The sequence below is a fragment of the Mastigoproctus giganteus genome, chromosome 14 (genome assembly GCF_048544385.1).
Source record: "Mastigoproctus giganteus isolate SK-2022 chromosome 14, ASM4854438v1, whole genome shotgun sequence".
NCBI lineage: Eukaryota > Metazoa > Arthropoda > Arachnida > Uropygi > Thelyphonidae > Mastigoproctus > Mastigoproctus giganteus.
This window is the reverse complement of record NC_143588.1, coordinates 68,962,786-68,985,280: the sequence shown is the minus strand read 5'-3', so window position 1 is coordinate 68,985,280 and position 22,495 is coordinate 68,962,786. Positions and strand designations below refer to the sequence as shown.

The window sequence follows — 22,495 nt, the reverse complement described above, 5'->3', positions numbered from 1 at the left end:
GTATCCTAATATCAAATGACATAGCATCCGAGGTTACCTGTGTAAACTTTATTTGCTAATATCAATTTGCAAATTTCATTAGCTGACTTTGTCTTCTGTCCTTTTTAAAAGGAACATTCTACTCCCCAGCTGTATGAACTTTGCATTCTTGTGTTAACATTAATTTTAAATGATTTTGAATTGATTTGATTTTGAAGACTTTTCAATAAACAATGAAAATTCAAATAAATGCCTTAATTCTTTCTTTTTTCAGAATTTAGTATCATATAAATAAACTAGAAAAATGCCATACTAGACTATGTTCAAAATATGCCCATTAGTTTCCAAATTTTTTTGATTCTCCTCCATACATATTCTCTCTTCATTCTAAAAAACTCACATTACCAACTAAAACATAAAGGTGAAAACCCAAAACACTAACATTTGCATATGTTCACTCCACAGCTAAAAGCATTGTTATACGTACGTGCGAGAGGAGGAAAATTAATGAATAAACCGCAGCTATCTATATACTTAAAATATTTAACATAAGAGAAGTAAGAATATTTCTTAGTTACAATAACTCATGGGAGTACAACAAATGTAAAACAGATGCATACATTCATATCAGTTGAAAGGCACAATGTAAATGCTCAAAATTATAGTCCAAATGAAATGGGGTGGGAACACTGCCTTTATTGTGCTATTATTCAGTTCTTTAGAGGAAATAACTCCTTATTAACAGTTGTATGATGTTTAAAAAAAAAAAAAAAAAGTTTTAAAAGTTACTACAGAAACATAATTACAAAGCTTTGCCGAAGCAGATGCAAAAAATTTGCAATTAGTTCCTTTGTTACAACTTCATATTAGCAAATCAGGCAGGATCTCACTTTAACAAATCCACGCTGTGATTGCCACATAACTTCATCCCTATGGTGATGATTTTGCATTAATTGTTTAACTACTGATTCCACTATTTTCCCTGGCACAGAAGCCAGGGAAAATAGTGGAGGAAATTACAGGGTCTGTAATTACTCACTTTATCCTTTGATACCCTATGTGCCTCTCCATTTGCACATTTCCATTTTGCAAGGACATCCCCTGAATTCAAGGATACTCTCATTATTATAGCTAATGATTTGCTTACACTTATGCTGCTTCTCTTAATATAATTGCATAGATTCCATCAGCCCCAGGTGGGTACCTTATTTACTTTCAGCTTCACAATTTCTACTCCATCTTCCTGAAAATTATCATAAAATCACTTAGCTCTCAATTACAATTAAGTTATTATCCCAATCTCTAAAAACTTATGCTGCATAAGCTTTCTTTCTTGCATCATATGCCTCTACTAATGCTAATTTCTTCCTGAGTGAATTAAATTTTCAGTATCAAGAATAATCTCAAGAATATTCTTGAAAAAATCTTTCAGGAATTTTACATGACTAGTTGCACCTTATCACCATTTATTTTCATAATTTAAGTACTATTTTATAAAATAATTTATAACTACCAACAAAATTTAAGTGTGAGAGATGTAAAAATTGGATCATTATTATTATATATTATGCCATGCTGTTCAATAGCAGCTTGCAATATCTTCAAGAATTTCCAAATAAATTAAATATAAATTATCATAGGCAATTTGGCATGAAAATCACTTACTCAAAAACAAAAGTCATTAAAACTGAGAAACAAGTAAAGTTAGGATTTACTAACTTATTTCAAATTTTGATTATTCGGAATTCTAAATAAGCAAAGCTTGGAATAAGTTAGCAATTTTATATATCTAGGGTGAGTCTTTAATGAAATAAAAGATTATATATGAAAATAACCAAATAAGTAAAGCAGGAGATGCAGGAAGCCAGTTTAGTTTATTTAGAATAAAAAAAATTAGCTGTTCATAACACTTTTTTTTTTTTTTTTTTTTTAATCATATAGAGCAGAGGGCTGGATAACAAAATAAAGGAATTAACCAAAAATTAGAATATTCAGAAATGAGTGTTCAAAAAAAAAAAAAAGGAATTAACAGATGGTGGCAAGATTATATTATAAATGAGGAAACAGGGGAAAAAAAAATAAAAAAAAAAAAAAACTTGGGATTACTAGCACCCAATCAAAGGAAAATAAAAGCAAATTTAAGATATGGGCATTTAAGATGGATGGAAAAAGAATATTAGATAAATAGATATTCAAAACAAAAATATAAACTAAAGTAAGTGATCAAGAGGAAAGTGAATCAATGGTATTAAGCAAGCAGCAAATCTGGTTGGTACTAAAGATCTAATGGGAAACTGGATAAGATGGAAGAAAAAGTGAATTGAGGGCCGATTTCTGCTATCACAGTGAAAGGATATATTTGGATGATGGTTGTGAGTTCAAACTCAACACCATGCATAGATGAATTCTCAGTGTTTAAATATGAATACAGACTAATGTAAATACAACCATATGATAAAATCTTTTCATACCATTCATGTTTTAGTTTAAATATTCAGGTTTATCTAATTAATAGATACAATAAAACCAACATATTAAACTTAAGTACAGTCAGTCCTCGTATAACACGTGTTTACACTACACAAATTCGATCATACACGATTTATAAATAGGGGAACGATATCTTATATAACACGAACCGAATTCGCTTATGCACGATTCGCCTTTGTGTTTACAGGAAATGGCAGTCGAACGCGGAATCATCCCAACCGAACACAACACGATAGGAATGAAGAGAAGATTCTGAAAATGTATTCATGTTTTTTATATCAGTGAAGGGGAAACGCATTTCACCATAATAACGTAAAATTGCAGCTATCCGTATTATCGCAAATGCAATTAGATCGAGTTTACTACTAGTTTATAACAGATTCCACTAGCAGGAACGCAACTGGAAATTGTTTATATTGTTTTATGGTAGTAACCCCCAGAAATGTGCTTTAGTAAAATGTGAGGTGTTAATAGTGTATCTCTGCCTTCACTGTGCCGTTTATTCAGTTGCTACACGCATGCGCAGCTTTGTTTATGTGTATCAAGCATACCTCCTCGTTTTGTAATTGTGCTTTATTCCCTAAAAATGAGTAAAATACTTAAAAGGTGTGAAAATGAAGCATCCTGGAGAAGACACTGCAGATTCAGAGAGAAAAAGAAAAGCAATATTGATAATCAGAGGCGGACTGGGTCAAAAATTCTTACCCCATAAATTTGTAGTGGCCTCATACTAGCGTTTATGGCCAAAATCACACCGGCCTCCGGCCCACCTGGGTTCCCCCGGTAAGGCTTATGGCCAGTCCACCTCTGTCGATAAAGAAAAAATATGAAATTGTGAAACACTTTGAGCGAAATGAAAGACCATGTGATATTGCATGTGCTACAGACCTAAATGAGGCAACGCCAAGAATTACAAACAATGCAGAGAAAATAAAAACAACTTTCATAGCAGGAACAACTCAAAGTGTAATTAAAATCCATCAGATTAAGACACAAAGAATTGGAAGAGATGGAACAGCTGTCATCTGTTTGGATAGAAAAATCAAACAAAGAACAAGTTTGCTTATGATAGAAGCAAAAGCATTAGCAATATTTTATTACGTAATAGTCGTAATAAAATACATAAGTATTTTATTACGATTACTTATTGTGTTTGGTAATGTTTTGGTTACAAATGTGAGTTCAATCTTGAGTGGTCGGCACCTAACCCTATTTTTCCCATAGGGCCTGTTGTTTATATTGCACGAGGGTTTCTAGGAACACAACTATTGTGCTATACGAGGACTGTACAGTAAACCCCCATTAACACACTATTCGCTGTATCTGTATTTGCGGTTTCGCGATCGCTGATTTAATATAAAATGAAACCTAAAAAAAATGTGAATTTTAAAGTACCGTGAATATTTTCCGCCATAAAAAAAAAAAAAAAAAAAAAAAATGGGCGTGGCTAAAATTATCTTTCCCGGTCAAAATACCGCTCAGTGGATGGGGGGAGAGGGGTGACAAAATCGCGAGCATGGATGTTTCTCGCTAATCCTTGTTCAGTATGTGTTATGCACTTGTCATGAAAGGTTTGGTCGTTTGCTTTTAATTTATATGCTTATAAATTGAATAAATTTATCAATTTATAAATTGATATGCTTACAAAAGTGATAAATCTAAATCCGTTTTGCAGTGTAAAACACAGACTTTTTCGAGTGTGTTAACATAAGAAAGTGACTTTATTGTGGAAAGTTCTTTCTAACCCATACAAAAATATGGCTATGAATAACAAGGGAAATGTGAAAATATCAAAGGTGATGACATTAGCGAATAAAATTGAGTTGTTAGACAAAATTTCTAATGGTGAAGGTGTCTCCTCAATGGCAAAACATTATAAAATCAATGAGTCAACGGTACGATCAATCAAAAAATCTGAAGAAAAAAATCCGCCATAGTGTCCGTGAAAACACGTGGCAGTGGCTACTGTCAATCTATTGGTAGCTTGGGGGGAGACAAAGACCAATAGATTGACAGTAGCCACTGGCAGAGGTGAAAGAGATTCTTGCACTGCTTCTATTAGAATGAGCAGAAGCCTGAAAAACAAGATGCATGGTATTTCAGAGACTGCTGGGAGCCATTGCGGTACAAGTAAACACATGGGTTGTGTTAGGGTAGCTAAGAATAGAAACAGGTGCAGGTATACTTGCGTGTACACCAATGCTAGGAGTTTAGTAAATAAATTTGATGAATGAGGTATTGCTCAAAACATCGAAGGCAGATATTGTTGGGATATCAGAGACGTGGTGTCATACAGATATAAGGGATGCGGAACTGCAATTTGGGGAGTACAACGTCTACAGAAAGGATAGACAGGATAGGAAGGGGGGAGGTGTTATGCTATTAGTTAAGAAACACATAAAAACCAAGGAAGTGAAGCCAGTCGACATCGCTGGACAGTGCAGTGTGGAGTCAGTTTGGTGTGACATAAACATTGGGAGATCAAAATTGAGAGTAGGAGTGTGCTATAGGCCTAATGACTCTGATGAGTACAATAAGGAACTGTACAGGGAAATAGAGTGGGCCAGTAAATCAGGGTGTCTTATAATGGGAGATTTTAATTTCCCAGATATTGACTGGAATTTGGGGGCTGGTTACTCACACACTAGCAGGGCTTTTGTGGATTTATTGGATGATTGTTTTCTACATCAGCATGTTCGGGAGGCAACTAGAGGGAGTAATACTCTTGATTTGATCATCAGCAGTGATTCTTCATGCATTAAGAATCTGCAGATAAATGAACCACTAGGTGGCAGTGATCACAGTGTGCTGAAGTGGGATTTACTCAAAGAGGTAACTACCATTAGGGGTAAAGGGAAGGGTTATTGCTTCCGTAAAGGCGACTACGATGGACTGAGACAGTATTTAAATTCAATACAGTGGGACCAACTGATGATGTTACCAACAGCAAATTCAAAATGGGAAGCATTCAAAGAACTTATCGTGGAAGCTACTAGGCTTTACATACCAACTAAGAAATATTGTTCAAGGTTTAGGCCTAAATGGATGTCAGATGAACTAATGAGGCATATGGCAGAGAAGAAAAATGCATGGGATACATACAAATTAACACATGACACAGAAGCCTATGATAGATACAAGTTGATATGCAACCAAGTTACAAAGGAGGTTAGGCAGGCGAAGGCAGATTACGAGAAATCCTTGGCAAGGGATGCAAAGAAAAACAGCAAAGAGTTCTTTACTTATGTAAACTCTAGAAGGAAGGGGATGAATCAGATTGGTCCACTTGATATTGATGGGTCAAGTGTTGATGATCCTGCTCAGGTAGCTAACAAACTAAATGAATATTTTGCATCGACATTCACACATGAGGAGGTATTCAGTGAGGGGAATGCCAGAGGTGTATTCAACTCTAGCAGTAAGCTACAGAATCTTGAAATAACTGGGAGTAAAGTGGAGGAGAAACTGTTGAAGATAAACACAAGAAAGGCACCCGGGGTGGATGGGATCTATCCAGTTATATTAAAGGAGGCAGCAAAGGAAGTAAGCAAACCCTTAGCCATAATTATGAGAGCTTCCTTGGACTCAGGGGAGGTACCCATAGACTGGAAATGTGCAAATGTGACCCCAATTCACAAAGGAGGATCAAAGGCTGACACAAGTAATTATAGACCTGTGAGCTTAACTTCTGTTCCAGGAAAATTAATGGAGGCACTGGTTAAAGAAGCACTGCAGGATCATTTAGACAAGACTTCAGTTATAGCTCAGACACAGCATGGTTTTGTTAAGGGGAAGGTCTTGCCTGACCAACTTGATTGGATACTATGATGCAGTCACAAAAGAACTGGATGCAGGGAATAACTTTGATATTATATACTTGGATCTTAGAAAGGCTTTTGATACTGTTGCACATGGAAGACTGCTACACAAATTGGAGCAGTGTGACATTGGAGGCAAATTGCTGCTATGGATAAAGGGGTGGTTGAGGGGGAGAAGACAGAGAGTGGTAATCAATGTACACTGCTCATCGTGGACTGATGTTATTAGTGGAGTCCCTCAGGGCTCAGTGTTGGGTCCATTATTGTTTTCTGTATTTATAAATGATATTGATGATGGTATATCGGGCTTAATGTCCAAGTTTGCAGACGATACAAAGGTTGGCAGGGTTGTCAAGGACACTACTGACACTATGCTGCTGCAACAGGATCTGGAAAGGTTGAGCAGATGGGCTGAGAGGTGGCAAATGAAGTTTAACATTGACAAATGTAAAGTACTACACACGGGAAACAGCAACTCCAGAGCAACGTATCAACTCTGTGGTACAACACTGACAGTGGTAGAGAATGAAAGGGACTTGGGGGTGGTTGTGCAGGCAGATATGAAGTTCTCTGAGCAGTGCAGACGGGCTGCAAGAGTAGCTCATGGAGTATTGTCAATGATATACAGGAATTTTTCCAGCAGGGATAAGGAGGTGATTATTCCATTGTATAAGGCGATGGTCAGGCCACACCTAGAGTACTGTATACAGGTCTGGAGGCCTCATTTCAAGAAGGATGTAGAGCTGCTGGAATGAGTACAGAGAAGGGCAACAAGATTAGTGAATGGAACAAAGGGGTGCTCTTACGAAGAAAGGCTTAAGTTTTGCAAATTACAGTGTCTGGAGACTAGGCACCAGCGAGGTGATCTGATAGAGGTGTATAAAGCCTTGAATGGTTTAAGCATGCTCAATGCTGATGGGATTCTTCCTCTAGCTCAGAAAAATCACCTGAGAGGGCATAAATTCAAATTGAGGAAAGACAGATGTAGGATAGACGTGCGGAAATTTGCCTTTAGCCAGCGGGTGGTTGGTTGGTGGAACAGACTTCCATCCCTTGTGGTGGAGGTTGATAGCCTAAATAAGTTTAAGGCTCAGCTGGACAGGTATTTTGAACGAACAGAAGAGGGGTGAAGTGGAAGTGGTTTTTTTTTTTTTTTTTTGGCTGATGCTACATGAGCTTGCTTTCTTGCATCAAATGCCTCTACTAATGCTAATGCTAAAAACACGCTAATTGCTTCAAAAATCTGCTCTGTAACTTGTGATGTTAAATTAGAAAAAATGAAAAAAGCTTTAAATCTGTGGATAGAAGACTGAACTCAAAATAAAATTCCGTTAAGTTCACTCATCATTCGTGAAAAGGCAAAACTCCTTTATCAACACTTTTGCGAAACTGGCGATAGCATTGGCAGGATAAGTTTTTTAGCTATAGCTGAGGCGATGGAATTTGTTTCCATCGCCTTTGCTATAGATATTTGAAAAAAGATAGTTGTTTGAAATTTATAATAAATATTACATTTAATATTAAATTTTTTCTTATTTTCATTTCGATGCCATATGCTTGCATTTCACTATGTACTGTCTATGTACATAGTCATATTATGAAGGTACATAAATACATACATAGACAAAATTTTAGACTAGTTTTTCTTATATATTTCATACTTTGGAACGGAACCCCTTTATTACTATGGGAGCCATAACTCAGTATTCGCATTTTCGGTATTCGGGACATTTCTCAGGAACGTAACCCCACGAATAGTGGGGGTTTACTGTAGTTGAATTTGATGTTAACACACTGTTAACACCAAATCCCAGCTTGTTAAGGGAATTTTATTTCCCAACTATATAATAGTGCAGTTAGCAATAAAGATTATTACTGATTTACTTTTATGACAAAGACTTGGCTAAGAATATATTATAATAATGAAATTCTACACTATAACTGAATAAAATCATTTTCTGTTGAATTTCAACTCTAATTTTTCATAAAAAGATGCAAAATTTAAGACTAAGATAAAAAAATTACTTCAATTAAATGCAGTAAACAAACACTGCTTACCCTATTCCGGGCATATCCAAAAAGTTTGCCATGTTTGTCATTGTGAAATCAATCATCTGCAACAAATAAGCAATGCTAAAGTTTTCAAACTGGGAATAAAAGGAGACTGCCCATTTTTTCCCATAAGAAGCACTCACTCACTCACTCTCTTTGAAACTTTGGTCATTAATTATCCATATGAAAGAGGAACAAATAAATACAATTCATAAATAATTTTACTGTTAGTCAATATGATAAATCAAGTCAGTCAAAGTTTAAATCAGCCCTAGCTTTATAGCTGACTGCATCATGTATTTCTCATTTGAATTTGATTCTTTTATTGGTACAGTGACATTTCTTGACACTGCTATTTTGAGAATGAATATATATATATTTAATCAATTATGAAATAATGGAATAGTAGTAAAAGGAAGAGTGGTAAAATATATATCAGATCAGATTAATGTCAACAATTATAGATTAAACATTACATTTGTCTAATCTAATTACAACTGTAAGAGTAATTTGTACCATATAGGTGCTCAAAGTGATTCTATTGACCCAATAGAGCAGATGTATGATAAAACTTGAGCATAAAAGTACAAAGCGGGCCATTGGGCAAAAGAACCTATAAAGACTAAGATAGCCTGTGCTGGTTTATTTCATTATACCCTAGAAATAAACATAATTAGCAATAAAATATAATAATGATTATGAGGCTAATTATTCATAATAGGATACATTGAATAGCACTTTTTCTTTTTCAAGGGCTAGTACCATTCAATATATCCAATCAATAATTAGCAAGTATCTGTTTCTGTTTGTTATCTGCCTGTTTAATTAGGTCAAAATTATAAACATTATGGTAATCTATACTTAAATTTAAGTATAGATTGCCATATTTATAATTTGTACCTAGTTAAACAGGCAAATAAACAGAAACAAACAGACTTGCTAATTATTGATTGGATATATTGAATAGTGCTAGCCCTCAAAAAAATGTCATTCAATGTATCCTATTATCAATAATTAGCCTCAATCATTATTTTATTATTTATTCTATTTTATTGCTAATTATATGTTTATTTCTAGGGTATAACAATGTAAACCAGCACTGGCTACCTTAGTCTTTATAGGTTCTTTTGCCTAATGGCCTGCTTTATACTTTTATGCTAAAGTTTAATCATACATCTGCTCTTTTGGGTCTATATATAGACTCACTTTGAGCACCTATATGGTACAAATTACATTCTTACAGTAGTAATTTTATATATATATATATATAAAAAAAAATGTAATTTAGAGTCAAAGTTACAGTTGATGGAAAAATGAAAATAAAAAATTAATAAGGTATGAACAAATGCACCAAAATGTGCAAAGCAGCAGTAAAGGATGCAAAAGTATATAAGCATGTAAGAATATACAAGTCTGATAAAGTTTGCATAGATGGAGGTGAAAATTATGCAAAGTGCCAAGGACTAGAAAAGTAAAGATAGTAGAAAAAAAGAAGAAATGTGGACTTGAAAAAGGCAAAAGAATGTTAATATCCTAAAAGTTATGATGAATTAAGAAAATTATGGGCTGAATCACAAAGCCAATTTGGAGGTGAAGGAACTGTAAAGTAAAATTATTAATACTACATGATTAAACAAAATAAAGTAAAATAAAATAAAAGGTGGTAGAGCTGTCAATCAGATATGGGTGTGGCAAATTTAGTTATAAGTGGAATACAGGGATGGCAAAAATGAAAAGTCTGATGTCAGCAGAAGTAAATATTGATAGATGGTTGGGTATTTCATCAGGGGACTATACCTGACCATGTATCAGGAGCTGTGTTACTATACTTATCTATAACAGTAGAAGAATGTGAAAAAAAGCAAAAAGAAAAAAATTAGCAAATTCTTTTAGAGAATGGACAAGGTAGTCCCCAATGCAGTGTCAATGATATGAAATTTATTAAGGTAAAAATAAGGATAAGGCTAAAAAGTATAATTGTTTTCAGAGTGGGAAAAAGGTTTTTAAATATAAGATATTTAAGTAAATTTGGAAAAATATTTTAGTGTTGGAATTTTGTGGAGATTAGAAGAATTAAAATAAATAGTAAAAAGCACATGGTATGGGGAGAGGTATTAAATTGAGGATATGGAAGGGATAAAGGCATAGTTGAATAAAGATGAAAATAACGATAGAACGAGGATAGTTGGAACATTCGTATCACCCTCGTATTGCACTAATAGCTCTACGAATGGGAAGAAATGCAGAAATAGAAAGTAGAAAGGTAAAAAGTATAGAAAAAAATTATTAAAACATACTGAGCTAGCTGGGGTTGTAAAGCCCAACCTTTTAGTAAGGGCCTGGTTTTGTAAGAGTTAGTATAAAAAGGAGGTGAATACCAAATGCTTGTACTGCAGGGAAAAAACAGGCGAAGAAATATGTAAGCCAAAACAGGTCTAGAAATGAACCAATACCAAAACCGAAAGTATAATAAGGAAGGGAACGATACCTGGAGTTTTCAAGTAATACATAGCAAAAGGAAGATCACGGGAAAATAAAGCACACATATTTAGTAGAGTAGATGAATGTATCTAAAGCATAACTACATTGGTGACTTAGCTAAGGGATAAAGCAATTTATAGCTGTATAACAGACTTGAGAGAGAGCTATGAAGTGGAAATATATATGGAAATAGTGACCTCTATAGTCTTATTTTGAACAAATAAGAGCATAGATATACATAAGAGTAGCGTTAGAAAAAAGAGAGTATATCTATAATGTAGAAATGTGGTTGGAATAAAAGGACTTTACTGATATAAAATCAAAAGATATACAAAAATAAAACAGTTCGTAGATAAATAAAAAGGTATTGAACATAGCCATAATAAAATGAATAGAAAATAGACCAAGTGATATGGTTACAATATACTTAGCAAAAAAGGATGCTGTATAATCCTAGCATATAAATCGAAATTATACCAATTAGTGGGGGGAATATAGCTTACACAATTTTTTTTTTTTTTTTTATAGTTATAATGCAATTCTTGATACATAGTCAGGTGTAGTCCCCTGATGAAATACCTGACCATGTATCAATATTTACTTCTGCTGATATCAGACTTCGCATTTTTGCCATCCCTGTATTCAACTTATAACTAAATTTGCCCATCCATATCTGATGACAGCTCTACCACCTTTTATTTCACTTTATTTTGTTAATCATTTGGTATTAATAATTTTACTTTACAGTTCCTTCACCTCCAAACTGGCTTTGCAATTCAGCCCATAATTTTCTTAATTCATCAGTAAAGTCCTTTTACTGATGAATTAAGTACTGATGAACAGTGCGTAGAGGGACCTGTTGATTTGTCTTAAGTGGAGAGGGCCGTTAATATTATCCAGCAATTTGTAGGTTAGTTTAGAATAGTCTTGTGCTTCGTAAGTCAAATACCATGGGGTTTGTGGTTTCCAGATAACACTTCTTGGATTTGTCCATTTTGACACTGCCAGTGATGATCAGTTAAAGGTGAGATACCAGAAACAATCCTTTCATGTAGGCTATATATAAATATTTTGCATCATTGTAGTGCCTTGATTGTGTGTGCCTTTTATTTGTTATGCAAATAAAAAAAAATTTGTCTTATCAAAATTGTTATCCTCTGCTTGTTTATGGAAAGGACATCTCTGTGAGGGCGCCTCCGTAGCCAGGTGGGAAGGAGCAGCAGTGCGTAGCACATGCTTCTTGATTAGACCGGGGTTCGAGCCCGTCACCACCAAATACGGAGTATGCGGAAAGGTCAAGGAATGACCACCGCATATCCCGGAGCAATATGGCCTTAGTTGCTAATGCTCCTAAAAACCAAATAACAAATAACATCTCTGTGACTGGCCACTCTTTCTAGAAATAAAGATTGCTTTGCATGGCTAACATGCAAGACATACTTTACCTTGACCAGCTAGCCAGCTGTTACACATTTCTTGTGCTTCCCAAATAACGGCGCTTTGGTGGGCAGGAGCAGCAGTGCATAGCACACGCTTCTTAATTAGACCGGGGTTCAAGCCCGTGACCACCAAATATGGAGGATGCTTAAAGGTCAGGGAATAACCACCGCATATCCCCGGAGCAATATGGCCTTAGTTGCTAATGCTCCTAAAAACCAAATAATAACAACAACAACAACAATAATCCAGAATAACATGAGAGCACAACAGCTGCCCTAACTCCAGCAATAGCTTTGCACTCAGAATCCTTGACATTATATTGACTTGGATTCTGTAAATGCCTAGATGGTTCTTGCCTAAATATTATTCATAAGGATATCTCTCAAGTGAGACACTTCACATTTGTCTCTTTCCAAGCTGCCTTGGAAAGATGGTACCCCTATCAGATGATATATAGATATATATATCTCCTGCTGGGGGTACCTTTTCCTCAAGGCAGCCTGGAAACACACACACACACACATGAAGGTCATGGTACAGTGGCCAGCGGTTATCAATATACTACAGAGACATTATTGCCTCAAAAGCCAAAATACATAAATAAATAATAGAACAATAAATAAGTGAAAAGTACAGGAAAATGGAGAAATTACTTTAGTATACTACATGTATAGAAAAATAAGTGTGTTCAACCATTTGCTTCAAAATACATACTATAAGGATATACACTGAAGTGCATAAATATGTACATAGTTGTTTGGGTTAAGAATATATACTGCTCAAGACTCAAATTGTAATAGTAGGAGCCTTGGCCACTCCACTGAGTATTCCTTTCCTATATTGCCGATCTCGACAGAACTTGTTGAAATCCTGGACTCGAGATAGCATTTGCTGAGGAAGGTAAGGATAGTAGAAAAAAGAAGTAATGTAGATTTGAAAAAGGCACACACAATCAAGGCACTACAATGATGCAAAATATTTATATATAGCCTACATGAAAGGATTGTTTCTGGTATCTCACCTTTAACTGATCATCACTGGCAGTGTCAAAATGGACAAATCCAAGAAGTGTTATCTGGAAACCACAAACCCCATGGTATTTGACTTACGAAGCATACGACTATTCTAAACTAACCTACAAATTGCTGGATAATATTAACGGCCCTCTCCACTTAAGACAAATCAACAGGTCCCTCTACGCACTGTTCCCTTACACGCAAGTCAACTTCAGTTGTACTCTTCTTTGTAGAGAAAGTCTAGAGTACCTGTGGGGCAGGTGGAAGGATGCCCTAAAAACATCTAATTGCCAGTTATCCTTGTTTTGTCAGTAAAACAAAATAAGGAACTACCTTTGAGGGCAAGTGCAACTTCTACAAACCATATTCCATAACATCATATATAATTCCATCTTAGCACAAGAAAAAGCTTACTTTCGTTCTAGTCATAAATGCTAACTGATTGTGATAATATAACTAGCAAGCAAGTCTAAAATGTTAGTCAACATCAGCCCACTAGAAACCACAGGAAATACCCCATGGGATGAGGCATTTCAAAGAAAAGAGTTTCATAAAGAACCAAGGAAGGGCTATTTAGACATCCTCGTTTATCTAATTTCAAAATGCTTAATTATTTACTTAAATATAATAAATAAAAGAAAAAATATATTAAATAAATTCAATTTTCAATTGCCAGCCAATTTATAATGAAATATTTTGCCAAAAAAAGTGACTGGCAAACTATTTCCAAAAAATTTCAGCTGACTGACATCACAACTAAAATTCTCCCTAAGATTCTATTTCATTTCATGGCAAGTCCTTCCTATTTATGAAGATTTTGCTTAATATTTTCTTCCTATATGCTTTTTATATTTGCATTTTTAATATTTTAATTAATTTTTAAAACTTCATACTAACAGCTTAAGGGAATAAATTCCACAATTTGTAGAAGTAACATTAAAATTTTTGTTCATAATTCCTACTGTGAAAGCAGAATCTTGCATATACTGAAACTACATCATGCATTAATTAATAATGTCTAAAATAAATTAGATATCAAAGAGAAAACACTAAAGGAATTTGAAATATGATACAATTATGAGCATTTGTTATACTGAATATAAAATAAAACAAGTTATGATTGCTATTACACAAAATGACACTATCTGCATTTGTTAAATAAAATAATTATTAAATAACACGATTACTAGCATAATTAATAAGTTTAAGATTATCTTGTCCTTTGTATTTATCAGCCAGAAAAAATATCATTTTACAATATGAAATGCTGGTCTTAATACTCAAAACAGAGTAAACTTCCTTATCCACAAGATGCCTCAAGCAGTTTTTAAAAAAATAACATCCCATTATTAGCATAAAATACAAGCCATCAGCAAAGACAGCCTGTTTCAAGACTTAACAAGTCTCATCTCTGAGGAAGTATGAATAATGAAGTAGTTCTAAATAAACTGTCATGCGGCATAAATAAAACAGCAATAATATTGCTTATGGCAGTTGAAATTCTGCCGACTGCTAAATACACGACAGTACAGTGCTCGATTTACTAATTTATTTCTAAACCACAAACTATATGGACAAAAGTAGTTGGACACCCCTTCACAAATGGTGTACTGTCCGAAATCTCCCATGCACATGTGTTAGCTCAGACATACCAATATAAATCTAACAGGTCTGCTTGTGCAGCGGCAGCATGTTAGAATCCACTGTTTGCCATGAACAGAATTTAGACATTTAACTTGGGATGATGGTCTGATGCTACATCAGTAACCTTTCTGTGCACACAATTGTGACTTATCTAACCTTCCAACATCAATGAAGTGGATGTTATTCAAAGACAGTACATTGGAAGTGATACCTCAACGACTAAAAAAAAAAAGTCACGATGGTCCGAATATCACAGAATGTATTCAATAAGACAAACTGTAAAGACAAACTGTCAATGTGAAACAGCATTTTCAGTGCTGTAATTCCAAATGTTTGCAGACTCTAGACCAGTGGTGTCGAACCTAAGGCCCATGGGCTGGATACAGCCCTCACAGAAAGTGAACTAAAACAGCATTTTAAATTTTGTTAATTATTTCAAGAACCATGTACATTTAATGCTAAAATAAGTGGAAATAAAATAATTTAAAAGACTGTGGCACTCGCTGTGACAATTATGTGAGAGTGTTGAATCTACGTGTTTGTGTCATGAATTCTGTTTCTTTTATCTGTTTTGTATCAAATATATGCATGCCCAACCAGAAGCATGTGTATATACGAGGTGCTATCAAAATGTTCCAAGATTCCAATTACAGCACACCTTCTGCTTGACCTTGGTGGCTGCGCAAAAGTGTATGTGCAGTAAACTTCATTGAAAATGTAACACACAAATTTTTCTGGAATCACCCAGTGCAGCCCGTGAAACAAATATAACTTTGAATATGGCGGGAAAAGGTTGGGCACCACTGCTCTAGACAGTGGCAGGGGGCCACCTCCGTAGCCAGGTAGGCAGGAGCAGCAGTGCGTAGCACACACTTCTTGATTAGACCGGGGTTCGAGCCCGTGACCACCAAATACGGAGGATGCGGAAAGGTCAGGGAATGACCACCGCATATCCCTGGAGCAATGTGGCCTTCGTTGTTAATGCTCCTAAAAATCAAATAACAACAACAGTGGCAGGGGACTAAGGCTTGACAAATCTCACAACCCAACGTTTCATTCTGATAAATGTGTTTAGGTGTGAAGATTGTCCAGAGAGCATTCCTGTTATAGAGTATTATCTCAATCATGAAGTTTTTTGTAACAAATCTGATGGGGGTTATTTCATCTGATTCAGACTTGGTACATTAGTGCCTGAAACCATGAGGTCCATTACCAATTTGAATATTTGAGACAGTCATGTTCTACCAACACTGTGGAAGTACAACAGAAACCTGCTTTGTCAGTATCAATGTGACAATACTCCATGCCATACAGCAAGATTTATATAAGATTGTGAATAATTAAAGCCCACCTTTGAGTACTGGCCGACTCAAATCTGAGACTTCAAATCCCATTAACACCTGTGGGACAGAATGGAATGATGGATTTTGCTGTGTCCAAGATGGCCTTCTCCCAAACTGGCTCTGGCAGCTGCTTTTCAGGAGAGAGAGATGGAGAAAATTCCAACTGCCACCTACCAGGAGTTCACAGACAGCATGTCAAGCAGGTTTGAGGCTGCCATACTGGCCAAAGGGTGTGCTACTATGTAAGAGGTTTTTGAATTAAAAGCCCTTTTTGCAACAGCCTGTGTGTAACTGAAATCCTTTAATCATCAGTGTGGCTTTTGTTATATTAAATAATCAAAGTTTTTAACTTCTGTGTACAGTAAACCACCACTAATTCAGAACATGGTCAACTCAACAACAAAAAATTATTTTGAAAATAAAATTATATACATGTTTTCATTTTAGATTATTGTAAATTTATTAATGGAAATTTGTTAAGTCAAATATATTAGTGCAATATGTTATTTATTAAGAACGCATGTTTATTAAAAGAGAATTTATTACGTAGTTTAGTATATGTACATATATACATTAAAATTTTTTTAATAATCCTGGAAAATAAACTATAAAACTACAAATCCTTTACTTTTTTTAATCCATATTTAGTTGTAGGATATACCATGAAGATATTCTATAATATTTTGCCAATTATAGTTATTGACCTTATTTAAAATTCTGGAGTCAGCTTCTTCATAGTATGTTCATTTCTGTGGACATTCATGGCAGGCAATATTTCTTTCGTAATCTATGTTGTAAGTTTTTTGAATTTTTCTTAACTTATCTATAAAAATCCACAAACAGCACCTCCATCTTTTCTAGCTAATATGATGAAAATTTGAAAAAAAAGAGGAGGAGAAAGCAAAAAAGTGCCATCCATAAATAATTCCTTCATATGTTCACACTCCGTTGAGTGATATTCCCTACCAAATACCAAGATGCACTGCAGGTCTCTTTCTGAATCTGCTAGAAGAAAATGTTCAAAATTTGTCAGACTGCACTCATAAAGGAATACTCAAGTATAATTATTGCCTCGCGAGATTCTGAATTGGCCAGTGTGCTTTGATTATAAATATAAGTTTTGATTCTCCTCCTTTGTATGTTTCTGCACATAATGTTAATATTTGGAAGGATACCTTGCACTGCAGCAGGAGCATCTTCAATGACTTTTGTCCTTATTTGTGCTGGGTTATCCATGGTTGTGTCCGCAAGGTAAAAACACGGCTGTATTTACTTTTTGGAGTATAATATTTGATGCATTTCCTATGCTACAATGTGTATGTTCATTTTGTAGAGAACGAAAAGAACCATCCTCTGCAATCATAATCACAAGAAAATATTGATTATTCATGAAATAAATTTAACAGAAATGTTTTTATTATAATTTTTGTCACTGAGTTGACCATTGCCAAGTTGTCGCATACCACACTAATTCACACTTCCTTCTTTTTTTAGGTAGGTACATTTTATTTATACAGAAAATAAATGTTTCCTAAGTGAGAATTTAGTGATACAGTTCCAAAAATTTGATGCCCTAGTGACACAATTCAGAATAATTTCTCTGATCACTTTGTAAAAGAAGTAAAATCATTCAAAAAGAAAAATTAACACATTAAGGCATTTTTATTATTAAATAATGCACATGTATGTCCTTCCAATGAATTTTATTAAGCTATGGAAATAGTGCCTTTCCTTACCTCCTAGAACCTGCCTTCATACAACACCTATGAATCAGCCAGTTAGGTGTAAACATTTATATCGAAGGAAACAACTGAAAACATTTTTTTAATGATTTTTACAAGAGGAGAAAAGATAGTGGCCAATATTAAAAATTATAACATAAGTGGTGGAATTTACAACCAGGCTGACAATTGTAATGAAGTAAAACACAATACAGTAGTAAGTGCATGGAAAAAGCTATTAAATGATGGCAATTTGCTTATTCATTTAGATGACATCAAGGAAAAAGAATGTCAAATTGTATTGCACAATGATGGCAAAAAGGATTAATTTGGCAGATGTTGTTGTTGTTTGGTTTTTAGGAGCATTAGCAACTAAGGTCATATTGCTCCGGGATATGCGGTGGTCATTCCCTGACCTTTCCGCATACTCCGTGTTTGGTGGTGACGAGCTCGAACCCCAGTCTAATCAAGAAGCGTGTGCTACGCACTGCTGCTCCTTCCCACCTGGCTACAGAGGTGCCTTTTGGCAGATGTAAGGACATGCCTAGAAGATGAAATAACAACAGCATTTCAAGGGGAAAAATCTAGAGGTGAAGTGAGAAGTCAAAAAAAGAAGAATAAAGTAAAGGCAAAGTTAAATTAGGCAAAGGCAGAAGTTGTCTCAATACTATTATCAAATTTGCCAATTCTGATGAGGAACTCTAAATATTTTTATGCACTAAGAGGGACAAAGAACAATGTTAAGAAATGGCAATATAACAGTGCCTCTACTCAAGAGAACATTTCTGATTTCTTCAAAAAAGATATGATCAGACCATGCACATTGATTAAATTTATAGTTTAACATAACATTTAACACAATTAAAGTTTATTTAAAAAAAAAAACACACACATTACCTGCATTCTATTTGATTTGATATAAATATTTTCATAAAACCTTTCTTTTCATCATTTTTGTCCTATTACCATCTAAATTAACATGTTGCTGGAACATAAATAAATTTGCTTGTTTTTAATCAACTAAAATTTAGACATTTATATTCCATAATTCAGACTTTTCACTAATTCAAACTACTGCCCCCCCCTCCTTTAGTCTGTATTAAACAGCAACTTGTACAGAACTACTTTATTATTCACAAGTCAGAGATATGCTAAGTGAGACATGCTATCTGATGAAAACCATAAGCTTTCAAACAGGCTTAAATTAAATTTCAAAGGCTGTCATGGTGTTGTCTCTCATTTTAAACAAATAACAGAATAGCCTTTTGGTGATGTTATTTATTCAAAAGTGATTTTTCTCAAGCCAACTTATAGATACAGAAGGTTGTTCTATCTTGAGTATTAACACCATAATGCCATTTATGGCAGTTGAAATTCTACAAGCCACTACAATCATAAAAGGACAAGATAGTTGTGATATAGTTTTTGCTTTATTAAATAATGAAGAGTTTTAATTATTACAATATAAAACAAAAAAATGTATGTTTCAATTGGATATCACTTGTCACTCTGAAAAGCTACACAGTTTGGGAGCAAAGAAAAACTGAAAAAATTACTGAAATTAACCAAGGGTTTTGGTTGGCTGGAAGTCTTGTGTTGTACCAAAAGACAGCACACATGACTTCCAGACAAACCAATTTTGTTTAATTTAAGTAACATTTTCAACAGTTAATGTCCTTGGGAAAGGACTACAGTTATTCATGAGAAAAGGAAACAACAAATTACATGGATAGCTCTGATGAACATCGTCATATTTGTAAGATATGTTATTGCTAACCTTTTATGTCTTATAATGAGCTGCCATAAGAGAATTAAGCCAATTTAGCAAACTGTTGTGGGTTGTTGAAAAATTTTAGATTTCTTAATATACAATATCAATAATTAAACTGTCAATATTGTGTAGTAAAGTGTGTCCTCTTTTCATATGATTTTACTGCTATTTTTCCATTTTAAAAAAATGCATTAAAAAGTTATTTTTTCTTAATAAATAAATATATAAATATTCTTGTAAGCAATAATGAAATTATTCCAAAAGGGCGGGATGTTTATGATGGAGATTGATAGGAAAATTGAGGTTTGTTGTCTTTATCTTCCTGCAGCCACAAAAAAAAAAAAAAAAAAAGTTCTTTAATTTTCAGTTGAAAAGGAAATATATATTCATATACAATTTCTTAAGGTATCACTAAATAAAACTGTAACACATGTCAATATATTAAAATAATAATAAATAAATGAACAGTAATGAGAATCCATATATTTTTCTGAAAAAGAGTTGGAACTACATAAGACAACGTAAAAGTCAGAAACAGACATAAATTTAAAAAATTATTTGAAATTTATGGCTACAATTTCAAGGCTCAATTTTTTTCATAAATATTACTATAAATAAAATAATAATATAAAATTATTACTGTTTCAAGAAATCAATTCCTTATCCTATTTCTAAATGATTATTTCTTCAGCTTCATTTATTTTTATTTATTTATTCCCCATTTAACTTAATCTTAGACACTGAAGTGGATTTTTTGTTGGAAGAAAGAAGATATTACACAGTTGTAACATCGTCCATTCCTCTGTCAGCACCATCTTCAGCTGGTGAACATTTTCTGGTGGGTGTTGACATGCCACTAGGTGTCTTCCCAGAGCATCCCATATGTGTTCAATGGGATTTAGACTGGGGGAACGGGCAGGCCAATCCATACAAACAATGATTTTTTTTTTGGCTGGTGCAGCATAAACCTCAGACTTCCTTGCACCATATGCCTAATAATAATAAAAAACATTTATCATCCTTAAAAACAAGTGTTCTATTAGGTAAACATTTAAAGAATAAACCTACTTCATCAGCATTAAAAACATCCTTAGGTTCATAATCTTCCAAAATCTTTTTTAAGGTGTTGTTCCTCCAACTGTTGCAATCTTCTTCACTTACATTAACACTTTCTCCACAAATAACCTTTTCCACAATTCTGTGGCACTTCTTAAATTTATCTAACCACCCAGTGCTCACATTAAATTCTGTAGGTCCAAGGGACTGTGCAAATTTCAGAGCTTGTTGCTTAACTATTGGAGCTGATATTGGTATATTCTTCTCACGTATCATTTCAATTTCATTTGCACCCATTTTAGAACAGCTTTATCAACACCTTCGTATATACACAACTTAATTTGCTTCTTGTCTGCTCCTCCAATTGCATTTAAAATTGATTCGATTTTTTAAAATCGTAGATAAACTGCTTGCAGGTATGCTATATTTCGCTGCAATATCTTTTTTCTTAAAACCCTGGTCTTGACTTTATCATTAATACTTAAACACTTTCTCTTCAACATTGTTTCCACAACTGTAAAAATTACTCAACTACAGCTCTTGCCAATACATACATCATTGTATAGCCACCACAAACTTTGCTGAGCTGGCCATATAGTGAATTGTTAGTACTGCTTACTCAATGACGTTCACTTGTCAATTGAACAGTTGGAGGTGGTAGATGACTTTCATCAACCGGTGAAATACCACCACTTTGCTTATTGGAGGCTTGAAGTGGTGAAATCCATGTTTAGTCTCTAGAGCAAAGTTTCCAGCATCCCCCTCCCGCCATACTTCTCCTTTAACCCATGCACGGTACTAAGTACTATACGTTTTGATACCTTTCGTGTTTGGGGTTTTCATAAAAAAAAAAGTATCACATGACCTTTCCTATCAATCACTTTGAAAAAATATGACTTTGTGAAGTTCTTTTATTTGCTTTCATTCATATATACACGAAAGAAAATTTATGGTTAATTGTATGCTGTATGTTAGTTTCAGGAAAAAAAAAAAAAAAAAGAGTATATAGCCTATGTGATTGATGACAAATCACTAAAAGAACAAAATTAAAAAAAAAAAAAAAATTCATGAAAATCATCTACTGGGAGTCCAGTTAGATGAGAATGGACATATACAAAAACTATCATATAATTATTGACAGGAAGGTCACATGGTATGGTTGAGGTGAGAAGAAATCACTTAGTAGGCATTACTAAAAACCGACTATCGAAGCATTCTATATATTGCCACCACAGCACACTAAAGATTTACCCGCAGCAAATTTAGTTTTCACCTTAGCCAACATCAATTTACAAATCTACCCTATTTATTGCAAAGTTCATGACCACTTTTAAGAAACCCATTTGGTTTTATAACAGTAACAAAAATGAAACAAGGACCATCCTACGGGCATCAATGGCCACAAGTGTTCACTAAAAGTGATGATTAATTACAGATGCTAATGAGCAATTTCAGAGGGAAGGAGGTCTTACATTTGAGCAGCTGTTTAGCAGTAAATTTTTGAAAATCTTCAAAAATGTTTTACTAATTTTTTTAAAAATTCATTATAGAGAGACTAACACTTCGCTATATGGGGTTAGTTTTCCATGTAATTTCATTTCAAGGTGCAATGTTTTGCGAAAAAATTCGTAATATAGAGAAATTCATTAAATAGAAGTTCGTAATAGAGACGTTCCACTGTGTG

At 34.2% G+C, this 22,495-nt stretch overlaps 1 protein-coding gene across 1 annotated transcript in view; it reads right to left on the bottom strand.

Annotated features, from left to right (window-relative positions):
- The window catches only part of LOC150075208 (extended synaptotagmin-2-like), a 301,413-nt gene that overhangs the window by 185,425 nt on the left and 93,493 nt on the right, over nucleotides 1–22,495 (bottom strand). The window contains exon 11 of the mRNA XM_090388399.1: nucleotides 8,346–8,401. Within this exon, the coding sequence (XP_090244525.1) occupies nucleotides 8,346–8,401 (56 nt within the window). The remainder of the gene's footprint in view (nucleotides 1–8,345; nucleotides 8,402–22,495) is intronic.